Source organism: Anomaloglossus baeobatrachus, chromosome 1 (assembly GCF_048569485.1).
Source record: "Anomaloglossus baeobatrachus isolate aAnoBae1 chromosome 1, aAnoBae1.hap1, whole genome shotgun sequence".
NCBI classification, from domain to species: Eukaryota; Metazoa; Chordata; class Amphibia; order Anura; family Aromobatidae; genus Anomaloglossus; species Anomaloglossus baeobatrachus.
Window position 1 is genome coordinate 503,465,230 of NC_134353.1, and position 23,753 is coordinate 503,488,982.

A 23,753-nucleotide genomic window follows, 5' to 3' on the forward strand; every position below is an offset into this window, starting at 1 on the left:
CCCGTTCCTTCTAGCTCACTGGGGAACTATTGTTTTGGTTTTATCACTGTGAAAATGGTTAAATGAAGCATTAAAATTGATTATATAGAAATTATGAAAAGTCTACGGATTATTACTATGGGCTATAAAATCTGGTCTGGGGTTGTTACATGTCTTACTAGGTTCTTTACTTGTAGGTTATACAAAATATTTGAACAGCTCTAGTATTTATGGGTAAATGTGTCTCCCACCCGATCTGGACACCCGTGACATGATTGTGACGCCCTGGCCTATCAGGTCGTCACAGGGTATTGTGTAATCTGCCCTTCTGTGCAATATCCACCTCCTCCTTGGTTACGGGTCCCCAACTCATGATGTTGCCAACAGCAGTCAATCAAAATCCTAGGGACACGCTGCACCACACCCACCAGACACACCAGAGGACGGCCTGAGTGGAATAGGGTCGCCCACGTGGGGGGTTGGTTAAGGGGAGGTCAGGAGTGTCAGGAGTCAGTCAGAGAAAAAGAGAGTGAAGCGTAGGAAGTGAAGGAGAGAGGAGGTCAGGAGCCGGGCTCCTTGGAAGTAACTAGGTGGTAGACGGTGGTCTGGGCCTGGTAGAAGCTGGACCCCCGGTTGCAGGGAATCGTGACAAGGGGCATGGAGCTGTCGAGGAGGACAGCCGGCGGCCTTGTACCATCACCGGGCTGGAACCAGGGCACGACGGGGTACGTGGACCCTAGGTCAGGGAGAAGCTTCAGGCAACCTGACAATTTACCCGACGAGAACGGAGCCTCCAAGATCGGCTCTCCACCTGCTCCAAAATTGGGGTACTAGCACAACGAGGGGGACAGGACTTTGCACAAAAACAGTCCAGAAAATCCCAAGCGTGAACCCTGAGAGCAAGCTCCCACAGTTAGCCACACTGGGGAGTGGGACCCGACTAGTTTTATACTACAGGGGCCAACTAGAAAGAGAACTAAGTGCCAGGGAAAAGGTCACAGATCATCAGGCAACACCATCGGGGACCCAAACTAGCTCCCTTCAGCGGCAGCGGTGTCCAGAACTTTGGTTTACCAAGTTGTCGGTGTCAGCTTTATGGACTAAGTGAATACGCAATTTACCTTTTCACCCCCAACGGCACTTCCCAACTCCTCCACCGAGGCCCGGGGCATCCCCCCTACCCGTGGAGGGTCGCAACACCTGGCTGCCCCTGTCATCACCCCAGGTACTCCCCAATGGCAGTGGTGGTACTCCACCTTACCACACACCACGGGTGGCGTCACGAACTTTAACTATACAACCCCCTGTAAATACCCCCTTTATTTGAGTGGCCGCACGACCCCCGGGTCCGGACGCCCCTCGAGCCACCGCGGATCCGGATCCGATCAGCCCGGCTGCTGATGCGGGGGCGGCACATGATCACAGGGGCTCAATTGTTTCTATGGTATAGCTGAAAAAGGTATCTTACCTCACAGAAAAACAAGCTGCTATCAGCTCTGTTAATAAAAAAAATAAAAAAAGCTATAGCTCTCAGAATACAGCAATGCAAGAAACATTTTTTTTCATAATATTGTCTTTATGGTGTAGAGCTACAAAACATAAAAGAAAAACAATATAAATTTTGTTTCACTATGATTGTACTGACCTAAAGAATAAAGCGAACTCATCACTTTTACGACACGATGAATGGCGTAAAAAAATAACCTAATACTGATGTAGGAGTGTGTCCTATGGATACCACACCCCAAAGACACCAGTTGTTGTATTGTGAAGGTGTATTTTATATGCTGATTGAACAATGCCTTTTATGTTTTTTAGTGTATTATATGTAAGCGTTCCTATGGGTTATCCATAAAAGCAAGATCGGCAGCACTCTGCGGTGTGAGAAGTTTTAATGTTGCTTCATGCAAACAGGTGAGACAACATAGGGGAGGTGAGGGGGCACAGCGGACAACGGTACCGTTTCACATCTATTGGGGTGCTTTCACGGGTACAGCACCCCTAGAGGTGCGAAACGGTATCGTCATGCTCTGTGCCCCCTCCCCTCACCTCCCCTATGTTGTCTCACCTGTTTGCATGAAGCAACATTAAAACTTCTCGCACCGCAGAGTGCTGCCGATCTTTCTTTTTTGGATGAACACTTCTACTGCTTGGCAAAAGCACCACAGTGGCTGTTAGTCTCTCCTTAGCCGTGACTCTACAAGTGTAGCCTCAGAAGAATCCTGTTACAGGACAATACCAGCAGAAGTGGCTCCTTACCAAGGACGTCTTGGATTAAGAAAACGCTGCTAGCAAGTACCATTAGACGGTAAGCAGTGCCCAGATTTTTTCCTTCTACCTACAATAATAATTTGGAACGTTTCCTATGGGTTATGTCACAGTCCTGCCAGCTACCACTAGATGGCACTGGACTCTCTAAATGCTAGGAGGGAGTTCAGATAAAAGGTACAGTGGCAGGACTGCAAGTTAATAAAGGGTTAATGAAGGAAGCACGGACCACGGAGTGTTAGGGATGGAGTAAAGCATGTAGCTGAGTAGAAAGAGCGGTGTGGTGTACAAGAAACAGGCAGAAGATAGGGCAGGAGGAAGATAGAAGTTGGTGACTGACATCGGGTTGTAGCAGAGCAGTTCCTGAGTGCTTTGCCAGAAAGTAGAGCGCAGCGCCTCCATGGTCAGCAGGCAGACTGAAGTAGTACTGTAGAAGATAAGGGCCTTAGGCCGGCGTCACACGGTACGATCTATTGTGCGATCGTTCAAGCCCCCGTCGTTTGTGCGTCATGGGCAATTAGTTGCCCGTGGCACACAAACTCGTTAACCCCCTGTCACACGCACTTACCACCCGGACGACGTCACTGTGGGCGGCGAACATCCTATTCCTAAAGGGGGAGGGACGTTCAGCGTCACAGTGACGTCACACAGCGGCCGGCCAATAAAAATGGAGGGGCGGAGATGAGCGGAACGTAACATCCTGCCCACCTCCTTCCTTCCGCATTGCCGGTGGGACGCAGGTAAGCTGTGTTTGTCGTTCCCGGGGTGTCACACGGAAGGATGTGTGCTGCCACGGGAACGATGAACAACCGGAGCACAGAAGAAGGACCGACATTTTGAAAATGAACGACGTGTCAACGAGCAACGATAAGGTGAATATTTTTGCTCGTTCACAGTCGTTCGTAGCTGTCACACGCTACGATATGTCTATGCCGGGTGTGCGTCACGGAATCCGTGACCCCGACGACATATCGCCCGATATATATCGTAGCGTGTGTCTTCGAACAGCCACCGTTACTACCAGTGTTGGGGTCTTCAGATGCAAACCCAGAGTAGCCTATCCTTATAGGAGAAGCCACGTGCCTAGACCCAGAGTGGAGAATCTTTATGCTCTTAGTAGACACTGGGACTCTGTTCATAGCCGTTATGGGAAGAGCTGTGTTGTACCGTGTAAAAATGCCTGTAAAGATTTTGTGCCTCTCCGCTGGAGAAGAATGCTGGTGTGTGAACTCCGTTTACAGTAAAGTTAAAGTGTTTTATAGCAGCCCTGAGTGTGTTTTCGATTTGTCTGGACAAAGATTTGCAGCCTGTGTACTGGACCAGCAGCCCTCAGGTAACCACACCACACCGACTCCATTACACACTCCAACCCCTGTTCATGTAGCGCATTGGGCGGGCGAATTACCACAACCCCTAGCCTCGGCCATCACTCGGACCGACCCTACACCTGCATTGCTGTTTCTTCTTGAACCTGCCTCAGTGGAATAGAAAACGATCAAAAAATATTATGTGGCCCAAAATTGTACCAATAAAAACTCCAACTCATTCTGCAAAAACCAAGCCCTCACATTACTCTTTCAGCAGAATTATTTTTAAAAAACCTATAGCCTTCAAGATTTAGTGACGCAACAAAAAATGTATTCTGTAAAAAAGTGGGGGTTTTTTGTGTGATAGTAGCTAAACCTAAAAAAAAATATGTAAATCTGGTATCATTGTAATCATAATGACTTGAGGAATAAGCTGCCTTATCACTTATACCAGAAGGTGAACAACGTAAAAAATAGTAATAAAGCTAATTCTTCAACTGCTATTGATGTTTTTATTCTTTCTCCCAAAGATCACAGTAAAGCTCAGCTAACATTTATCCTGCACTCTACGCTGAGTACTTACAATGGAGAGTACATGTACATTTATGAAAAAAGTGATTCTGATAAAATTCCCAAGAGAAAATTCACTGTAGTGAAGCAGGTAGAGTCATTTTGAACTTCTGTCTGGACTGTCTATCTTTTTATGCGTCCTTTTAGGCATGCACAAAAGTGCGGTCATCAACAGTTTTGTGCACTTTTGAAAAAAGGACATTGCTAAACAGAGGCCAAATGGAGTCCAGAGTAACGCTGCTGCCTAATTAGTGAATAGATCCATCAGGGCTTTCACCTGAATCACATATTTCGGAGCTGTAGATGAAAACACCAATGTAAGTGCTCAGTATAAAGCACAGGATAAATGTGAACTGATACAAAATTTTCTGTACCCCAAAATGCCACCAATTAGCACTCAACTCAACCCACAATAAAACAAGTCTCCACCCACGGTCGACATCTGTTAATGGAAATATAGGGGGCTTCCATGTTACTGGTGTCACGAGGACCCCTAAGCTGACTCTCAGCATGGGGGGCCCTGTGCTATCCCAATTCTCAGAGATACCCCTAACTGTGGGGATGTCTGAGTCTCCTTCTTTGTCCTGCTCCTGACCAGCCCTGATCTTATATCTCTTCCCCCTGCACCAGGGAGGCCAGAACAGGAGTGTGATTTAACCCACAGGAACAGACATACAGGGTGTCACTCGGTGTTGAGCTCTAAATTCACCAGGTGTCAAGGTGCCTTCTGACCCTGTACACACTGCAGAGTCTGACACGCCACCTGATGCTTTTGAGTTGCTCACTTAGAGCTGGGAGTCAACTTGTTTGCTTACTAACGATTTATCTAGGAGGAGTTAATTTCTGCTGCCCTGTGAACTGCTGCTAGGGTCATGGATATCTGGAGAGCTTTCAGGGCCACCTACGCCCTTTAAAAGATGGTGGAATCTTCCCCTCCATGCTGATAACAGTTTTGCGATTCCAGTCTTTGTGCATGATGATCCAGTTTCTGGTAAACTGCTGTATGATATTCTGGTGTGTTGTGGAAATACTCTTGTTGTTTTATTATTTCCTTCCTTTTCGTTACTTCCTGCTGATCACATTTTGTCTATACCCCTGTAAGAGATTGCTTTGAGTTTAGGTTTCCCTAGTCTGTCTTTGTGTGTGGGATTTACTACTCCAGTCCTGGCCCTCTCCTGGTTTTGGGGTGAGGGGGTCTTTGACCTATGGCTAACCATGAGTCAGGGCTGCATTGGCGGTCCAGACCTCTTCACCTTCAGAAGTACCTCTGGGATGAGGAACAGTGAGGGTCCTCAAGCCTGAAGTCCAGTTTAGGAGCTTCTATTCCCAATTACTATATTACCCTCGTGACACAGGGGAAACCAAAACTCTGTTACAGAGCACACACACACAGAGGTATAAGACAAAAAGAGATTATGAGGAAAACAAGAGCTGGATGGAAACAACAAGACAATGGGCAACTCCACAAGAACACCAAGCACAAAGTAATTCTTTCTCCAGCAAGTCTGGGACACCACAACTCACAGACCAACACAGCATAAACTGTAATTGGCGTGGGTAGAAGATTTCCTCCAGCCTAAAAATGAGAGGAGCAGAAGTGATTGGCTTTCTTACGTGTGATCAAAGAAGCCTAACAAGCAGGTTAACTCTTGCTAACTTGTCTATGATAGATCAGACAGCCAGCAGGTCGATGCCCGGGTCTTCCTATGTTCATTAGAAACACCAGAGAAACCATTAGACGGAGTGTCAGAATCCACAATGTGAATAGAGCCTGATACAGTTATGACAGTCGACAAGTTTTGTGCAAAACTCCATGTGACAGCTGGTAGCACAAAGGCTCTGAAAAAGCGCTATGGCTCTCCCCAAACAGAAATCCAGCAAAGTCTGGCCTACAAAATCCTAATGTCCCCCACTCTTCTCAACACCACAGTGTGCCTAAACCACAGTGATCACCCACAAGTTTGACATTGTTGTAGTGAGAAGAGCCTGCCTAGTTCACAGGGTGTGTGTCTCTAGATGCACGAGCTGACAACACTGTAGGGGCAGTAAAATGTACTGGACATTACAAGGACCTGTTTGCAATGTTTATTTCTGCAACATTAACTGTGTTTGACACCACATGTGTTTTCCAGAGTCAAAATCATCACTACACCCATAGATGAATTCTCAGAGGAGTGTAATTTCCAAAATGTGGTCACTTGAGGAGGTTTCTGCTGTTTTGCCACTTAGGGGCTCTGTATATTGAGTCCGCAAATAATTTTTTAATAAAATCTGTGCTCCAAAAATCAAATGGCACTGCTTCCCTCCCAATCTCTGTGGTGTAGCACAGTAACGGTACTGTACATTCACATGTGGGTACTGCCATGCTCAGGAAAAATTGTGTTATACATTATGGGGCCTTTTTTACTTATTCTTCTTGTGAAAATTGGAAATCTGGGGTTAAAACAACATCTTAGTGGTAAAAATGTAACAAATTTTTTTTAAACGCCCAATAATATAACATTTTGTGAGACACCTGTGATTTCAATTTACTCACTACACCCTTAGATGAATTCATTGAGGCATGAAGTTTGTAAAATGGCATTACTTGTGGGGGTTTCTGTTGTTATGGCAGCTCAGGAACTCTGCCAATGTGACATGACACCCGCAAACCATTCCAGCAAATTCTGAAGTCCAGTATGGCGCTTCTTCCCTTCTCAGATTTGCACTGAACCTCAAAAGTAGTACCTCACTACATGGAGGATATTGGCGCACTCAGGAAAAATTACAGAAAAAAATGTGCGCTCTTTTTTTTTTTCTTATTAGCCCTTCTAAAAATTTAAAACTTGGGACTAAAACAACATTTTAGTGATAAAAACGTAATTATTTTTTCTTCATAACCCAATGGCATAGAATTATGTGCGACACCTTTGGTGTCAATATTATCACTACACCCCTAGATGAATTCTTTGAGAGGTGTAGTATCCAAAATGGGTTTACTTGTGTAGCGTTTATGCTGTATGTCAGTGGATCTTCAAATGTGACATTCAAATGGCACTCGTTCCCTTCTGAGCCCTGTTGTGCACCCAAACAGTAGTTTTTCACCACACATAGGGTATGAATGTACTCAGAAGAAGTTACATAACAAATTGTAGGGTCCATCTTCTCCTGTTACCCTTGTGAAAACGAAAATTTGGGGTTAAGGTAACATTTTTGTGGTAAAAATGTATTTTTTCATTTCTAATGTTATGAAATTCTGTGAAGCACCTGTGGATTCAAAGTGCTCACCACACCTCTAGATAAATTGCTTGAGGGGTGTAGTTTCCTAAAAGGGGTCACTTGTGAGGGGTTTCCACTGTCTACGCACCTCAGGGTGTCTGCAAACACGACATGGCGTTCGCTATCTATTCCAGCGACTCCAAGAGTCACTCCTTCCCTTCCAAGCCCTGCTATACGCCCAAACAGTAGTTTTCCACCACATATGGAGTATCAGGGTACTCAGGAAAAATTGCACAAAAAATTGTTGGTCCCATTTCTCTTAATACCCTTGTGAAAATGCAAAATTTGGGACTAAAGTAACATTTTTGTTAGAAAAAAATTAAAATTTTCATTTTTTCCTTCCATGTTGTTTTAGTTCGTGTGAAGTGCCTGAAGGGTTAATAACTTCATGGATGTGGTTTTGAGTACTTTGAGGGGCGCAGTTTTTATAAAGGTGTTACTTTTGGGTATTTTCTGGCACTAAGGCCTGTGAAAGTTACTTCAAATGTGATGTGATACCTAAAAAAATGGTTTTGTAAATTTTGTCAAAAAAATGAGAAATCGCTGATAAATTTTAACCCCTTCTAACAAAATATGTTTAAACAATTGTGTTGATGTAAAGTAGACATGTGGGAAACGTTATATAGTAACTATTTTGTGAGACAAGGCTCTCTGGTTTAAGGCTCTTCTCCACTTGCATTTACAAATTCACAGCGACACTCGGCTACAAATGTGAGTCGAGTGTCCTGCGTGTGGTCTGCGTACGGTGTGTGTTTTTTTTCCTCACATAGCATCCGTATGACATGCGAGCGTCATGCGAGTGCTATGTGAGTGTTTATGCATACCGCGTCAGACTGGCTACTGGAGGAATCTCCAGTAATACCAGGCCTGGCCGCGGTTATTTGCACTGAACCCCGGATCTGTCACCTGAGCTCCAGAGATCAGCCCGGTCTGTTTGCAGCTGTGCTGAACTGAACTGAACAGCGATCTCCGGGGAATCAGTCACTGGGCGCTCGCTGTTCAGGCTGCACTCCAGAACTCAGGTGACAGCTCTGGAGTTCAGTGCATGTAACCGCGGCCAGGACTGGTATTACTGGAGATTCCTCCGGTAGCCAGTCTGACGCGGTATGCAAGTGTCAAGGATCCGCGTGACGTGTATGCCATCTGTATGACATGCGCATGCCACCCGGATTCTGATTTTTTTTCTCGCTCCCATAGGATTGCATGGGGGTGCGAGAGCTGAGACTAGGTGAAATCGCAGCATGCTGTGATTTCACCGAGAGCACGAGACGTGCCGTAAAACATTTAGCAAGAAGACACGGCCTCATTGATTAACACTGGTGCGAGTGCGATTTTCTATCAGATCGCACTCGCACATAGAAATCGCAAGTGGAGAAGAGCCGTCAAGAGCCTAATTCCTTGAAGATTTGGCTCCAAGAGAGATTCCTTGAAGCGTTCATGAGTTATAACGCCATAAAGTGACACTGGTCTGAATTAAAAAAAATGGCCCGGTCATAAAGGTGGAAACAGGCGAAGGAGTAAAGGGTGAAAAGATCTATCCCCACACTTTGAGGTAAATTCTGCTGCACATACAGCCATTGCGGCTGTTACGTCCCTATAGAAGGTAGCGCGTTGACCCTTTTGGAGGGGACGTGTACCAAGGGCTTATCCATCAGGATTTCATGAAGCCCCCAGCCACACCATGAAGTATTTAGCCCCATGTGCACCACACTAGGTTTAGGACCAGTTGTGCTGAGAACTAGTGATATTTGCCATTGTGGGGCAAACAGCCCCTAGTCCAGTATTAGGGTATGTGCGCACGTTGCTTTTTACCTGCTTTTTTGCTGCTTTTTCTTCTGCGCTGTTTAATGCCAAAATGGATGTGTTCTTCTATTCAAGCAAAGTCTATGGGAATTTGGGTTTCTTGTTCACACTATGTTGTTCAAAATGCTGCCTTTTTGAGGCAGAACTTTGGTCAAAAACTCAGCTTTTCAAAGAAGCAACATGTCAATTGTTTTTGCCATTTGGGTTTTGCACTGCAAAGCTGAGTTTTTGACCAAAGTTCTGCCACAAAAAGGCAGCATTTTGAACAACATAGTGTGAACAAGAAACCCAAATTCCCATAGACTTTGCTTGAATAGAAGAACACATCCATTTTGGCATTAAACAGCGCAGAAGAAAAAGCAGCAAAAAAGCAGGTAAAAAGCAGGTAAAAAGCAACGTGCGCACATACCCTTACTTTGCTTTTTTTTTTTTTTTTTTATAACACGTCTGCCCCCTGGTGTCTGCCTGCAGACGCTGACTAAATGATCGGCGGCCATTTTACTGAAGCTCACTCGGCCAGCGTACGTAGTCATTCCTAATGACGCTACCCTAGAACAGAATTCCGGCCACCGATTGGTCAGACACATCACGTGCACCTATCTAGACCAGGTGGTGACTGAAGGTGACATGCCTGTGCGCATGCGTTCTGCGCTGTGGTAACGGGTGTGAGGATTGGATAGGATTTTTTTTCCAGACAACCGGAAGTAAGTTGTATGCAGCCCGCCCACAACTGTCACCAGCCGAGGTGGGGAATGAGGAGTCCATAGAGGATGAATTGTGGACACCTTGTGCTGGGTGGACAGCTAACCATGGCATGGGAAGGTGAGAGGCCGGCCAACCGAGCATGAAAGTCACACCCTAATATGGAGGCTGACAGATCCTGTAGGAGATAGTCAAAGTTCGCCCTGTGCATCCCATGTGGAGAGCAGGCCTGCTGCAGCGCTCAGGACAGAGGCATGCTGGGACTTGTAGTGCAAAGGCATGCAGGGATTTGTAGTATCAAGGCGTGCCAGGTTGCTTGGAGGGCCAAGGAATGACAGGGGGGCTCGCTGTGTCAAGCTGTGCTAGGGGGGCTCGCTATGTCAGGGGGGCTCGCTGTGCCTAGGTGTGCCAGGGGTGCTTGCTGTGCCTAGGTGTGCCAGGGGGGCTTGCCGTGCCAGGGGAGCTCGCTGTGCCAGGGGGGCTCGCTGTGCCTAGGCGTTCCAGGGGGGCTCGCCGTGTCAGGGGGGCTTGTTGTGCCAGGGGGGCTCGCTGTGCCTAGGCATTCCAGGTGGGGTTCGCCATGCCAAGATGTGCCAGGGGGGCTCACCGTGCCAGGGGGGCTCGCTGTGCCTAGGCGTTCCAGGGGGGGCTCGCCGTGCCAAGGTGTGCCCCTGTACATCCTCACGTAGGCAGGGGTCTGCTATATTTCCATTCGATTGTTATCTTCGTGGCTTCTGGGCACCAGTGGCACATTATCATGGAGACGTGGCTGCACAGGCTCAGTGGGGATATTTGGACTTTGGTGCTTGGGCTTCGTTATAGGCTGTGCACAGTGTGTTTCTTAGTGCAGTTTAGTCCAAATCCTGATGCCAGCAAAATCAATGCGAATCCTGAAGTTTTGTGCATGTTGCTTTATTTTTTTATTTTTTTTTTTCCCAGTTGCAGATTTAGTACAAAAATCTGCAGCATGTCACACTGCAAAATTGCGGTGCAGAAAATGCTTGTTGTTCTGCCAAGATATACAGATTTGGGTCAGCTATTTCTGTACATAGCCATACAATGCTGCCTGCAGGCATACAGCACATAATATGAGACAACGTGGCACATCTGCGTACTCTGCAAATACACTTAGGTGTGGATGACACCTAATGGGCGACTATTGCACATTTAGATTTCAAAGTTCTGTACACGGCGAAAAGGGTCATTAAATGCAGAATTTATTTAGTATAAAAAAAAACAAACTGCAGCAATGATGTCTGTTTGAGACACCACTGCAGGGACGGGTGACCGGGGGGGGGGGGGGGGGTCTCTGTGGTGAAGATCGCTTCTTTTTAAATGTACATTGTATGTCATAGTCCCCTAGGGGAGGTCAACCTGCAGTATATAGAAGTTCCTGTCTCCTATGCTGCCCTGGAGTGCCAACATGACTGTGATGGGGATAGGACTGAACAGCTGGTGCTGGCTATACGGGGGGTGATCCAAAAGTAATGATCAATAATAAACACAATGAATATATTACAAAAAAAATGTTTCTACATAGTCTCCTAACAAGTCTATACATTTAGTCCATCTCTTTTCTAAACTTAGAATTCCCTTCGAAAAAAATTCTTGATCTTGACCCTCAAAAAAAATCCCCAACAGCGGTTATCACGTCACTATTGTCGTCAAATTTCTTGCCCCGGAGGTGTTCCTTGAGGAAAGAGAAAAGTCACTGGGGGCTAGATCTGCCGAATAGGGAGGGGGGGGTGGGGGTGGTGTTCCACTAGTTCAAAGCCCGCTTCTTGAATGGTTGCCATGGCAACTGCAGCTTTGTGAGCTTATGATCACACACGGCATCTTTTAGACACTGCGCGCACAGCGGTTTTTTTTTACGCTGCATTTTTGTGCGTTTTTGGCCGCAAAAAAACACAAACGCAGTGGAAAAAACACATGCGTTTTTACCATATTTTGGTGCATTTTTGATAACTGCGTTTTGCTGCTTTTTTTCCAATGCATTGCACATTGCATAGGTGAAAAAGACGCAGTAAAACGCAGGAAAGAATTGATGTCCATTATTTTTTTTTTTTTTTTTAGCTAAAAAAAACACAGGTAAAAGAAAGTTGTGTGGACAGTAAAAATGAAAAGTCATAGACTTTGCTGGGTAAACAAAGTCATGCAGTTTTGAGCCCAAAGACGCACCCACAAAATGCCTAGTGCGCACATAGCCTTACTGCCTTTTTGGTGCATTTTTTGAAGTCCCAAAGATACACCTAAATCCATGCATTTCCTTCTCCCAGCAAAGTCTATGAGATTTCTATTTTGCTGCCCACACTGTGCATCTTTTTTGTCTGCATCTTGGCTGCGTTTCTAAAGACGCAGCATGTTAATTCTTTTTGCGTTTTTGGCAGCGTTCTTGAGCCCTTCCAGTCAATAGATTTGACTTAAAAAATACATTGGCCAAAATGCGGTAAAAACACGTCAAACACATGCATTTCGCCACGGGTGCGGTTTTTGGGGCCAAAAACTCTGCATATTTGTGGTTAAGAAAATTGTAGTGTGTCAGCATAGCCTTAGGTCCTGTGGGCACTAGAAAATTGAATTTTCTTAAGAAAATTCCAGACCCTCTGAAAGATTACCGCACCTGCGGTAAAAAACGCAGCAAACTGCACACTTTTTTACCGTGGTTTGTCACTGTATTACCGCGGTTTTTCCGCGGGTTGTTCCCTGCGGTTTTTGACCATTATCTATGGCACAAACCGCAGGTAAAACCGCGGTAAAAATCGCAGCGTGTGCACAGGGCCTTACACAGTTAGCATCTAGCCTGTGAGAAGCAGCCGCCGCTCCATACACCCACTATGATGTAGCAGGAAGGGGTTAAAGCTGAATTGTTGGAAGCCTATGTAAGGACTGCAGAGTTCAGGGACAGGTTTTATCTACTATTAGACAAAAATGTGTACATAATAAATATATATATATACTGCTGTTTGATTAATGTAAGTGATCAGGGAAATTTGGATTGCTCCCCTGCCTCTCCTCACAGTGCATGTATCCAGATGCATATATCAATCACTGATGAGGGGGAAGGGTGAGCTTGTCTCTTATGAATACACCAGTCCCCTAAACTATGTGTACAGTGTAATCTCCAGCTGCTCCGATTAGCCAATTAACATAGTATTTGGGCCATTCTGGCTACTGAAATAAGCAGATCTGTCTACATACTGAGCTGTCCCTGCATAGTTTAATGACATCTTTTGCACAAATCGATTTTTTTTTTTTTTTTTTTTTTTTTTTTTTTTTTTTTTTTTCTCCTGGTACAGTGAACTCTCTCACATTATAGAGTCAGTCTGCTGGATTATGAGAATTTGTACACCATCAGATGCAGAGGGTCATTTCAAATGTGCTTGTGGAAATCTCTCCAAATAATTTCTATATACCTCCTATATGAACAAAATTGGTTTTCTAAAATGTTAGTTAAATGTTGGATTATAAAGAGTGGGTTTGGTGCTGCCCACTTTTGTCTGTGTTCCAATACCTGACTTGATGCATGCGTGATCTGCAGGTAACGTGTGCCAATCCTATTCCCAATGCAGAAGCTAGTGGTGCTTTTTTTAAGGTTAGTGTTATGGGGGAGTCTCATTAAAGAAGAATTGGACCATGAAAAAAAAAACTCATCTGCTTTAAATAACATTTTGTTTGAGTGCGGTCTGTAACCCACCCCCATTTTGATAGCGAGCTAAGATAAAGCCCACAGCTGGGGGTTGGTATTCTCAGGCTGGAGCGACCCAGCCTAAAAAGATCAGCCTGTGCAGCTGCCCAGGATTGTTGTATTCATTAGATGTGACAATCCCAGCGCTTTACCCGGCTCTTCCCAAAATGCCCTGGTGCGGTGGCAATTGAGGTAATATCAGAGCTCATAGCTGCGACTAAGCCCTAGATTGGTAATGGCAAGATGGCAGGTGTCTGAGACACCCCCATTAGTAATCTGTAATAAGTGAAAAGAAATACACAAGACACTAAACAATCCTTTATTTGAAATAAAATACAAAAAACACCCTCTTTCACCACTTTATTAACCCCCCAACACCCTGCACGTCCGACGTAATCCATACAAGGTCCCACAACGATCCAGCTCTGCTACATCTGAAGATAATAGCGAGCGGCCATACAACAAGACTGTCCACTGTGAGCTCCAGAGAGTGAATGAGCTGTGTCATCACCGGTCACTTCACTCAGGTGATTTCCGGTCACACTGGACCATAAGTAGCTTGAATGTGGTCATCGCTGAATGCGTGACTCATTAATTCTCTCTACACTAGACCCGCAGACCGGGTCTGTGATTGCTTTTAGTCAGATTCTGTCACTCAGGCTGGGGGCGCGTCTGACTGCAACCAATCACAGATGAAAGCAGTGAATATGTAATGAGCGGGGAAGTGGAGTGTACAGCCGCGCCGGTGATTTGGTGGGGGGGATTGGAGCAGGCGGTTCTATAGTTACCAAATCACCTGCGCGGTCAGCTACCCTTGATCAATCCGAGCCGGAACTGGGTTTTTATTAACCCGGTTAGACACGCTGATCTAGGGTATCGTCGAATCTACCTGTCACTAGGTTGAAAAACTGGTAAAAGCTCTGTAAAGAATTGACATGTTAGGCTATGTGCCCACGTAGCGTATTTTCATGGAGTTACGCTGCGTTCTGCACCGCAGCGTAACTGCATGCGTCCTGCATCCCCAGCACAATCTATGCAGATTGTGCCTAGTTCATGCCCACGTGGCGTATTAGAACGCCAGTGTCTTATTTTTGGAAAAACACGGTATATTCCCCAGTAAGAAGTGAAGATGGTTTATACTCACAGCTGGTGGCGTTCCAGTGACAGTGGCGCCTACTTTCCAGGGGCTTCTGTGACATTATGCTAAATGAGCCCTGCAGCCAGTCAGCAGGTAGGCACATTAAGCCATCCATGCACAATAGATGACTGTCAGCCAAATGATGCTTTGGGTGATTGTTTGGCTGACCGTCATTTCAGCCACCGCTTCCATATGTAGGCTGAGCACTAATGTGTTTTCTATCAATCGCCAGTTGACATGTCTGCTTCAGGAGAAAAATGCAATAGACTGTCTGAAATCTAATCTGCTAAATCAACATTTTCCCTGACAATTGATATTCTTGCGCCCCCATGCAATTTAGACTGTCATCTGAACCAGTCTTAAGGGGGCTTTACACGCTACGATATCGTTAATGTTTGGTCGTCAGGGTCACGTTGTTAGTGATGCACATCCGGCGTCATTAACGATATCGCAGCGTGTGACACTGACCAGTGACCTTAAGCGACCTCAAAAATGGTGAAAATCGTTCACCATGGAGAGGTTGTCCCAAACTCAAAAATCGGTAAGGGTTGTTTCTCCAGGTGGTTCATCGCTCATGCGGCAGCACACATCGCTGTTTGTGACACCGCATGAGCGAGGAACGTCTCCTTATCTGCCGCCGGCCACAATGCGGAAGGAAGGAGGTGGGTGGGGTGTTACGTCCTGCTCATCTCCACCCCTCCGCTTTGATTGGCCGGCCGCTTAGTGACGTTGCGGTGATGTCGCTGTGATGCCGAACGTCCCTCCCCCTTGAGGGAGGGATTGTTCGGCAGTTACAGCGCCGCCGACGACGACCAGGTAAGTATGTGTGACGCTGCCGTAGCGATAATGTTCGCTACGGCAGCGATCACAAACAATCGCATGCGCGACGGGGGCGGGTGCTTACACGCTCGATACCGCTACAAATTGCTAGCGATATCGCTACCGTGTAAAGCCCCCTTTAGTCTGTGCATGAAGGGCCTTTAGCCTTCTAGACAAAGTAAAGTAGTTACTCAAAACAGAGCGACAATGGCTGAATTGCTACTTTCTAATTTTTCACATAGTATATGGTAAGTTAAATAGTTTCGTTCAAAACTACAACTACGCCTCCGTTAGACTTCTTGACACGTGTAAAATAAAAGTTGTGGCTTTTGGATGGTGTGAATGGAAAAATAGAGTTGGTGCGGGTCTATTCACACTTCCCATTCCATCGGTCATGTCGGTAGTGTCTGGCCACGAGTGCAGGAGGGCCACCTCTTATCTCCCGATATCCGAGTCTCTTCTTTTGATTAGCTTACCATGCTTGATGTTGTGTTAAATAATTCCTCATATTCTGGACACCGGAAATTCAATGATTTTGGAGCAATAAAGCCCTAGAATAAATCAGGTTGCCAAATTCCTTTTGTATTCAATGTGATAACTTAAACCATTTTATTTGTATTTGTATACTTTTTCTGCTTTATTACAGCTATATATATATACAACCTCCATTGATTAGTGTAATGTGCTGAGTCTGTCTTGACCTCAAGTGATCCAGCAACCTCATACATTTGCACGGGTTGCCTTTTAGAGAAGCTATGATTGATTTGATCTTTGCCACACACAAGTTTTCCATTTTGCAGTGCCTGTTTGTTGTTTCCCAGTTTTTAAAGATCAACTTTTTTTTTTGCTTTCATTTTTTCATATCCACTGTCGTGTTTTAGGTTTTCTTTTTACTGCTGTATATTATGTGCACATGATAAATACAATGATTTCATACTCCATTCACTCCGTAGTGGCCAATGCTGGCTAAAGCACGACATGTCCTATTTACATTTAGCCTCTCCCGAAACTTGTAGCAGGTGACCGGTGGGGTTGCAGTGTAATGGACTGCTACTGCTGTGATATTGATTACCTATGCTAGGGCATCAATATATACTGCCCCCCTTACATGTATATATTTTATTTATTCTTTTTACAAATGTGTACATGCACCGAACAAAATTCTAAATGCTCCCATTTTTCATGAGCTGAACTTAGACTTTTATTCCTATGTGCATAAGGCTTTTTCTCTCTCATATTGTTCACAAATATGTCAATCTGTGTTAGTGATCACTTCTCCTTTACAAAATAATCCATCCACCTCACAGGTGTAGTGTGACGCCCCAGGGCTGTGGGCTACTCTGTCCCGGGCGTGTGGTGCACAGGGAGGAACAGTCGTGGTTGCGGCCGATGCCCGGTTCTGTGACCCTGGGGGGCGGTCCTATAAAAAAGGGTGAAAAATGGAAGAAAAATTAAATAAGAGTTTTTCGACTACGCCACTTGCGGTGTGCAGTCAGGTTATTGACTGGGGTTGGTGGAGTAGTGCAGCTTACGTGTTTTGGGCCCTCAGCAAGCAGGGCTAGGCTCCAGCAGTGGATGATGAGGGGGCAATAGTAGAGGACAGTCAATGTATGTGTACGGAGGCGAGAAGGAAACAGTCCACACCGGTATTGCAGTTTCAACTTACCCTTTTACTTGTGGCTTCGTACCTGGAACTGTTGGTCTTGGTTGCAGGTGTTCCTGCTCCCCTTGTTCACCGTGCCAGCTGTGACCTAAGGTACCTGTCCTCCGTGCACTCTTGGTGGTGGGCTCCCGTGGCCTAGAGCTTCTGGGGGAGCCCCTCCGTTTCAGTCTTGGTCCTATTGCAGGCAGCCTGGAATATTTAATGGGTGGACTTCTGTCCCTTATCCCAGGTACCCTCTTTGCTGCTGATGCTTCAGACTCTTTAGTTGGCGAGGGACCCTGGAGATCCCCTCGCCTGGCAGATTTAACGGTTGACCATAAAGTGTCCTGGTGGTCTAGGGTCTGCACTCCACCTTGTGCTGAGTCCTGTGAGCCTAGGTTCCGGACTTCCACAGGCGCCCCCTGGTCCCTGGAGTATTATACTTCCACAGGTAACCCACGGTTCTTGGAGTCCCGGTTCCTTACTCCACAGTCCTTGTCTCCTTTACAGCGTCCCGTTCTTATTTTAGGTCTTTACACCTTTCCTTCTTTTATACTTCACTCCTAAAGGTACCGTCACACTAAGCGACCCTCCAGCGATCCCAACAGCAACCTGACCTGGCAGGGATCGCTGGAGCGTCGCTACACGGGTTGCTGGTGAGCTTGTCACACAGGCAGATCTCACCAGCAACCAGCCAGCAGCGACGTGTGGAAGCGATGCTGCGCTTGGTAACTAAGGTAAATATCGGGTAACCAACCTGATATTTACCTTGGTTACCAGCGCACACCACTTAGCGCTGGCTCCCTGCACTCGTAGCCAGAGTACACATCGGGTTAATTACCCGATGTGTAGTCTGGCTATGTGTGCAGGGAGCCGGCACTGACAGCGTGAGAGCGGCGGACACTGGTAACAAAGGTAAATATCGGGTAACCAAGGAAAGGGCTTCTTGGTTACCCGATATTGACATTGGTTACCAGCCTCCGCAGAAGCCGGCTCCCTGCTCACTGCACATTCAGTTGTTGCTCTCTCGCTGTCACACACAGCGATCTGTGCTTCACAGCGGGACAGCAACAACTAAAAAATGGTCCAGGACATTCAGCAACAACCAACGACCTCACAGCAGGGGCCAGGTTGTTGCTGGATGTCACACACAGCAACATCGCTAGCAACATCGCTGCTACGTCACAAAAGTCGTGTGTTGCTAGCGATGTTGCTTAGTGAGACGTGGCCTTAACTCCCTCACTTCCAACAACTCTCCTTCACTTCCTCCTGACCATTGGCCCCTCCCCTTGCTGGGTCTCTCCCTACAGATTGGGTGGCAATTAGCCAATAAGTGCCCATCCCTTTTACCTGTTGCTAGGCAGTCTCCCAGTCTAGAATTGGGGTTATGCATGTGGCCTGAGGGTGCTGGTGTGTTGACTGGCACAGATATTCCTGGGTTTGGGTTTCCACATTTAACATTTACTTGTGGCACCTGATACCTCAGGGGTTCTACATTAGCATATCAAGATGCTGATTAGACAGCATGATTATTGCACAGGTGTGCCTTAGGCTGGCCACAATAAAATGCCAGTCTAAAATGTGCAGTTTTATCACACAGCATAATGCCACAGGTTTTGGGGGAGCGTGCAGTTGGCATACTGACTGCAGGGATGTCCACCAGAGCTGTTGTCTGTGAACTGAATGTTCATTTCTCTACCATAAGCCGTCTCCAAATGAATTTTTGCTACGCTTTTTATTTGCAGATTTTAATAAATACTGCAAGGAAAAACGCATCCCGGCAAAGTCTGAGAATCTTGACTTGCTGTGCACATGTTGCAGATTTTTTTTTTTTTCTGCAAAGTCTGCAGCATGTCAATTCTTTTTTTTTTTTTTTTTTTTTTTTTGTTTTTTTTTCCTGCATCTGATATAATGCACTGCAGTGCTCGTGTTCGATCACTACAGTGGATTACATCTGTCATTGCTGCACTAACACTTCGCCTCACAAACCATGCATCTGTCATAGTGTGTGAGGCGATCCATAGCTCAGTAACCCGCGGTCGTCATGGTGATGACCTTGGGTTGCCATGGCAGCGATCTGGTCCTTGTGATCGCATGAGGGTATGTCTGCACGGTACGTTCTTGATTTGACAAAAAAATGCACCTTCTGGCAGACATGGGGTCCCCGCCATTTTTCATTTCCAGCACAGGAACAGCAGCAGCTGCAGGCTGCAACTCTTGTCTGTCTGCTGTACCTTGGCTTGTTATAAGAAAACAAAATAGAGAGGATCCCACACTTTTTTTTTTAATTTGATTTATTTAAAAAAACAAAACAAACATGGGGTCCCCCCATTTTTCTAAAACCAGCTAAGGTGCAGCAGACAACTGGGGGCTAATATTATTAGGGTGGGAAGGCCTATTGTTATTTGTCCCTTTCCAGCCTAACAATAGCAGCCAACAGCCGCCCAAGAAGTAGCGCATCCATAAGATGCGCCAACTCTGGCTCTGGACCCGCTCTTCCCATTGCCCTGGTGCAGTGGTAATCGGGGTAATAAGGAGTTAATGGCAGACCTCGCCCCCATCACTATTCTGTAAGTGAAAGTAAATAAACACACCCCAAAATCCTTTATTTAGAATAAAATACAAAAAAATACCCTCTTCACCACCTTATTAACCCCCTAAACACTCCTGCACGTCCTAAGTAATCCACACGAGGTCCCATGGCCATTCAGCTCTGCTTCATCCTTGTCCTGTCACAGCAGCACCGTAGAACATGACTGACGCTGACAGCAGACAGCTGCGCAATGAGAATGAACTCTGGTGAGCCTCTGACGTTAGTTCCCCGACACAGACAGTAGTGTGGGGCCCGCAGCTGTGACGTCAGAGGTTCATTCTCATTGCGCGGCTCTGTCTTTGTCATGGCCTGATTTACAGTCACAGGTGAAGGACTCCAGCTATGACCGGAAATCACCTGAGTGACAGCACTTCTGATCGTGCGGCTTACTTCAGTCACTCGGGTGATTTGCTGTCATAGGTGGAAGACTCCAGCTGTGGCAGTGGCTAACCTGAGTGACATCACTGCTGATAGCGCGACTCACTTCAGTTGCTGCATGGAGCTCACAGTGGGCAGTCTTGTTCTATGGCGCTCGCTGTGAGTGTCAGATGTAGCAGTGCTGGAAGCGTCGTGGGACCTCATGTGGATTACGTCGGACCTGGAGGGGTGTTTGGGGGGTTAATAAAGTGGTGGCTTTTTTTTGTCTCAAATAAAGGATATTTCGCTGTTCATGTTTATTTACTTTTACTTACAGATTAGCGATGAGGGTGTGTCTCATAGACTCCATGTATGTACATACATATATTTGTGCGCAAAAGACCTTTTGTGTTCATAGAAAAAGTCTTAGATATTTTATTTTAGCTTAGGAAAAATGGTAGAAAAGAACAAGTGTTGAGTTTATAATATTTTTGTTCAGTGTGTTTGTGTGTGTAATATACCGTAAATATGGACCTCTGTGCTATGCCGTTCTTTTCACTCGCATCCTAAAAAATATATATAATACATGGGTACTAATAGTTGGCCTAGCCTAGAAAAACACGTTTTTTAAAGGATTGGACAAATATTTGGAGCAGGGAAAGGGGGACTAACTGGTCTAAAATATCAAGCAATAATTGCCATTTTAAACCCCTACTAGTCTAGCTAGGCTAGCTGGTACACAAATCAGTCCTTGCTTATAAGCTGCAAATGATCAATGCAGCAAAAGGTTGGTTTAATGGCCGCATGCCATGTTACTAGCATCAGTGCAGAGGCCACAGATTGGCTGCAGCAGTCACGTGTTTTATGTATGAACACATGAGAAAATTATTTTGTGGGCCCACTTGGTTGATTTAAAGCATTTTCTGTTGGCAGACAGCCCAATGTGAGCGTGTGTCGGACATCAAGTAATAGCTGGTGACCTTTTTGGCAGGTTTTTACTTTGACTGCGTATTATTATATTTACTTTTCTGTTTATCTTTGATTGCTCTTAGTTACACTCTATATAGTTACTCTTTTGAACTAATTGTTTATTTTAGGTGACGCAACCATTTCTCTGTAACTCTCATAGAAGATCCTAATGTGATGGATTCAGAAGCACATGGAAAAAGGAAAAGTGATTTGGTTCTCCCAACTGCAAAGCAAGACCTTATGCAACATACAGTAACTCTTGATGCCGGTAAACATTATTTGTGTGGCTACTGTGCTGCATTTACAAACATTGCAATCACCTTCCCCATCCAGAAGGCGCTGTTTCGACAACAACTATATGGCTTAAGAATAAGGGATGCTATCAGACAATTGGAGAAAGATGGGATTCGGAACCTTTACCGGGGAATATTGCCGCCTCTACTGCAGAAGACTACAACTCTTGCCTTGATGTTTGGCCTGTATGAAGACTTCTCAAGTCTTCTGTTAAGGCATAACAATGCTCCTGAGCTTGTTACGCGGAGTGTAGCAGCCGTCCTTGCAGGGACAACTGAGGCTGTTCTCACGCCTTTCGAGAGAGTTCAGACTTTGCTTCAGGACTACAAACACCATGACCGATTTACAAATACTTTTCAGGCATTTAAAGTGCTACGACCCTATGGAGTTGGGGAATATTACCGTGGTCTGATCCCAATACTGGTCAGGAATGGACCAAGCAATGCAATTTTCTTTAGCCTCCGTACCCCAATCAAACAGTGTTTGCCAGAAGCTAAAACCTCCAGTGCTCATGTCCTTAATGACTTTATTTGTGGTGGACTGTTGGGAGCCATGTTGGGTATTCTGTTTTTCCCCATTAATGTGGTAAAAGCCCGCATGCAGTCTCAGATTGGTGGAGAATTTACCTCCTTTGGGAAAGTGTTTATGACCATCTGGATAGAACGTGATGGGAAGCTGACGCACCTATTTCGCGGGGCTCTTCTTAACTCTAACCGATCCATATTGTCCTGGGGTATCATTAACGCGACTTATGAGCTGCTGTTAAAACTGTTCTGACATGGGCAGGGGATATGATCACACAGGGATATGTTTTCCTTCAGACAAGGGAGCAAATTGTAACAAAACCAAATACAGGGCTGTCTGTGTGCACCACTAACATTGCAATGGAACAAAATGTATGTTGAGCAGACGGTGATCGTGTCTGGTAAACACAAGTGCCTGTCTGTTCCCTATATTTATTAGTAACAAAGCCTTTTGCTTCCAGTGATATTACTATGTATATTGTTTAGTATTTAAGCATACGCAACAAATGAATTGATCCATTGGTCTCTGGTTGTAGCGCACAAGTTTTGGATCTTTTTGCATAACCTCTACCACAATTCTGTGTAAAATGGGTGCCACTTTTCATATATGGGGAAAAAAAAAATCTATTTGCCACACTGCCAGTTTCTTCTAACTGGCAACTTTTTATTGATTGGGAAAAGCAGTTCTTTAATTTTTGATTTCCTTTAAGGTTTAATATGTCTGACAATGTGGCCCATCAAATATATACACTATATAGTAATGACCTAACCCTAGTCTGTGCTCTGTGAACAATTCCTACCTACATGTGTGTCGTGGTTGGGTCAAACATATGTGGGAGGTTTCTGAGTAAGGGCTGTTTCACACGTCCGCTTTTCGCCAGTCTGTTGGATCTGGTTCACTCCAGTACAGTGTGATACAGTACAATGGTTCCGGGTCACATGCTCCGGTCACATGACGGCATGTTACCGGAGCTTGTCGCGCTGCCATTGTACTGTATCACACTGTACTGGAGTGTACCGGATCCGCCAATCCGGCAAAAAGCCGCATTTGTGTGAAACGGCCCTAAAAAGAAAAGTGAATTCTTGCGTGCAAGGTCACCTTTTCTGCATTACATTTTTATGGTTAATATGTACAATATAGATGCTGTGTATGTTGTCGTGTTCAATAGCCCTTATGTCATTCCGAGAGAATGATTGACGAAGATGAAAATACAGTTTAAAAGCCAAATGTAATTTTAATATGTTCATTCATCACAGCTAACAGAATTTGTGCAATTTTTAGAATAAGGGCATATGTAAAAATTCCAACGCTTTAAAAAAAAAAAAAAATATGGACTCCGATTCCTACATTTGAATCCACAATGTACAGCTTATAACGTCTCAGAAAGCTTTACACATTTTAGTAACCCCTGTCAAATTACATTGTATTTATACTTTTATTTTTTTTAAAATATAATTTTAATCTTTTACCAGTGTGATCTTGGGTCATTAAAGGAGAAGAAAATTTCAATTGCGTATAAAAATTCAAAAATTCCATTGGTAACTGCTGTGGTCATTGAGAGTTAAAATGCAATTTTATCGCAACACACAAAGATCCTTTAAACAACCCCCCCCACAAATTTGGTTTCCCAGTTACAGCATAGCCTTTTTTTTTTTTTTTTTTTTTTTTATTTGAGACAAAAATCATTTCAGAGCAGGCATTGCTTTTGTTTTCCTCCACTTCTTGGTAGGGATGCAAAAACGTACTCCTATGCGGGAAAAGCGTGTATTTGTTTAATGAAAACCAATGAGACTATGGTTGTAGAGATGATCAAATTAATTTGCAGGACCCTTGTTCAGTGGTAT

The 23,753-nt window shown here is 45.2% G+C and overlaps 1 protein-coding gene across 1 annotated transcript; it reads left to right on the forward strand.

Moving 5' to 3' along the window:
- The first annotated feature begins 9,827 nt into the window (after positions 1-9,827).
- Positions 9,828-23,441, forward strand: SLC25A51 (solute carrier family 25 member 51). Its single transcript, XM_075338696.1, has 2 exons — positions 9,828-10,007; positions 21,219-23,441. Exon 2 carries the CDS (start codon positions 21,265-21,267, stop codon positions 22,159-22,161), a length of 897 nt encoding a protein of 298 aa, XP_075194811.1. The 5' UTR covers positions 9,828-10,007; positions 21,219-21,264; the 3' UTR covers positions 22,162-23,441.
- The last annotated feature ends 312 nt before the right edge of the window (positions 23,442-23,753 follow it).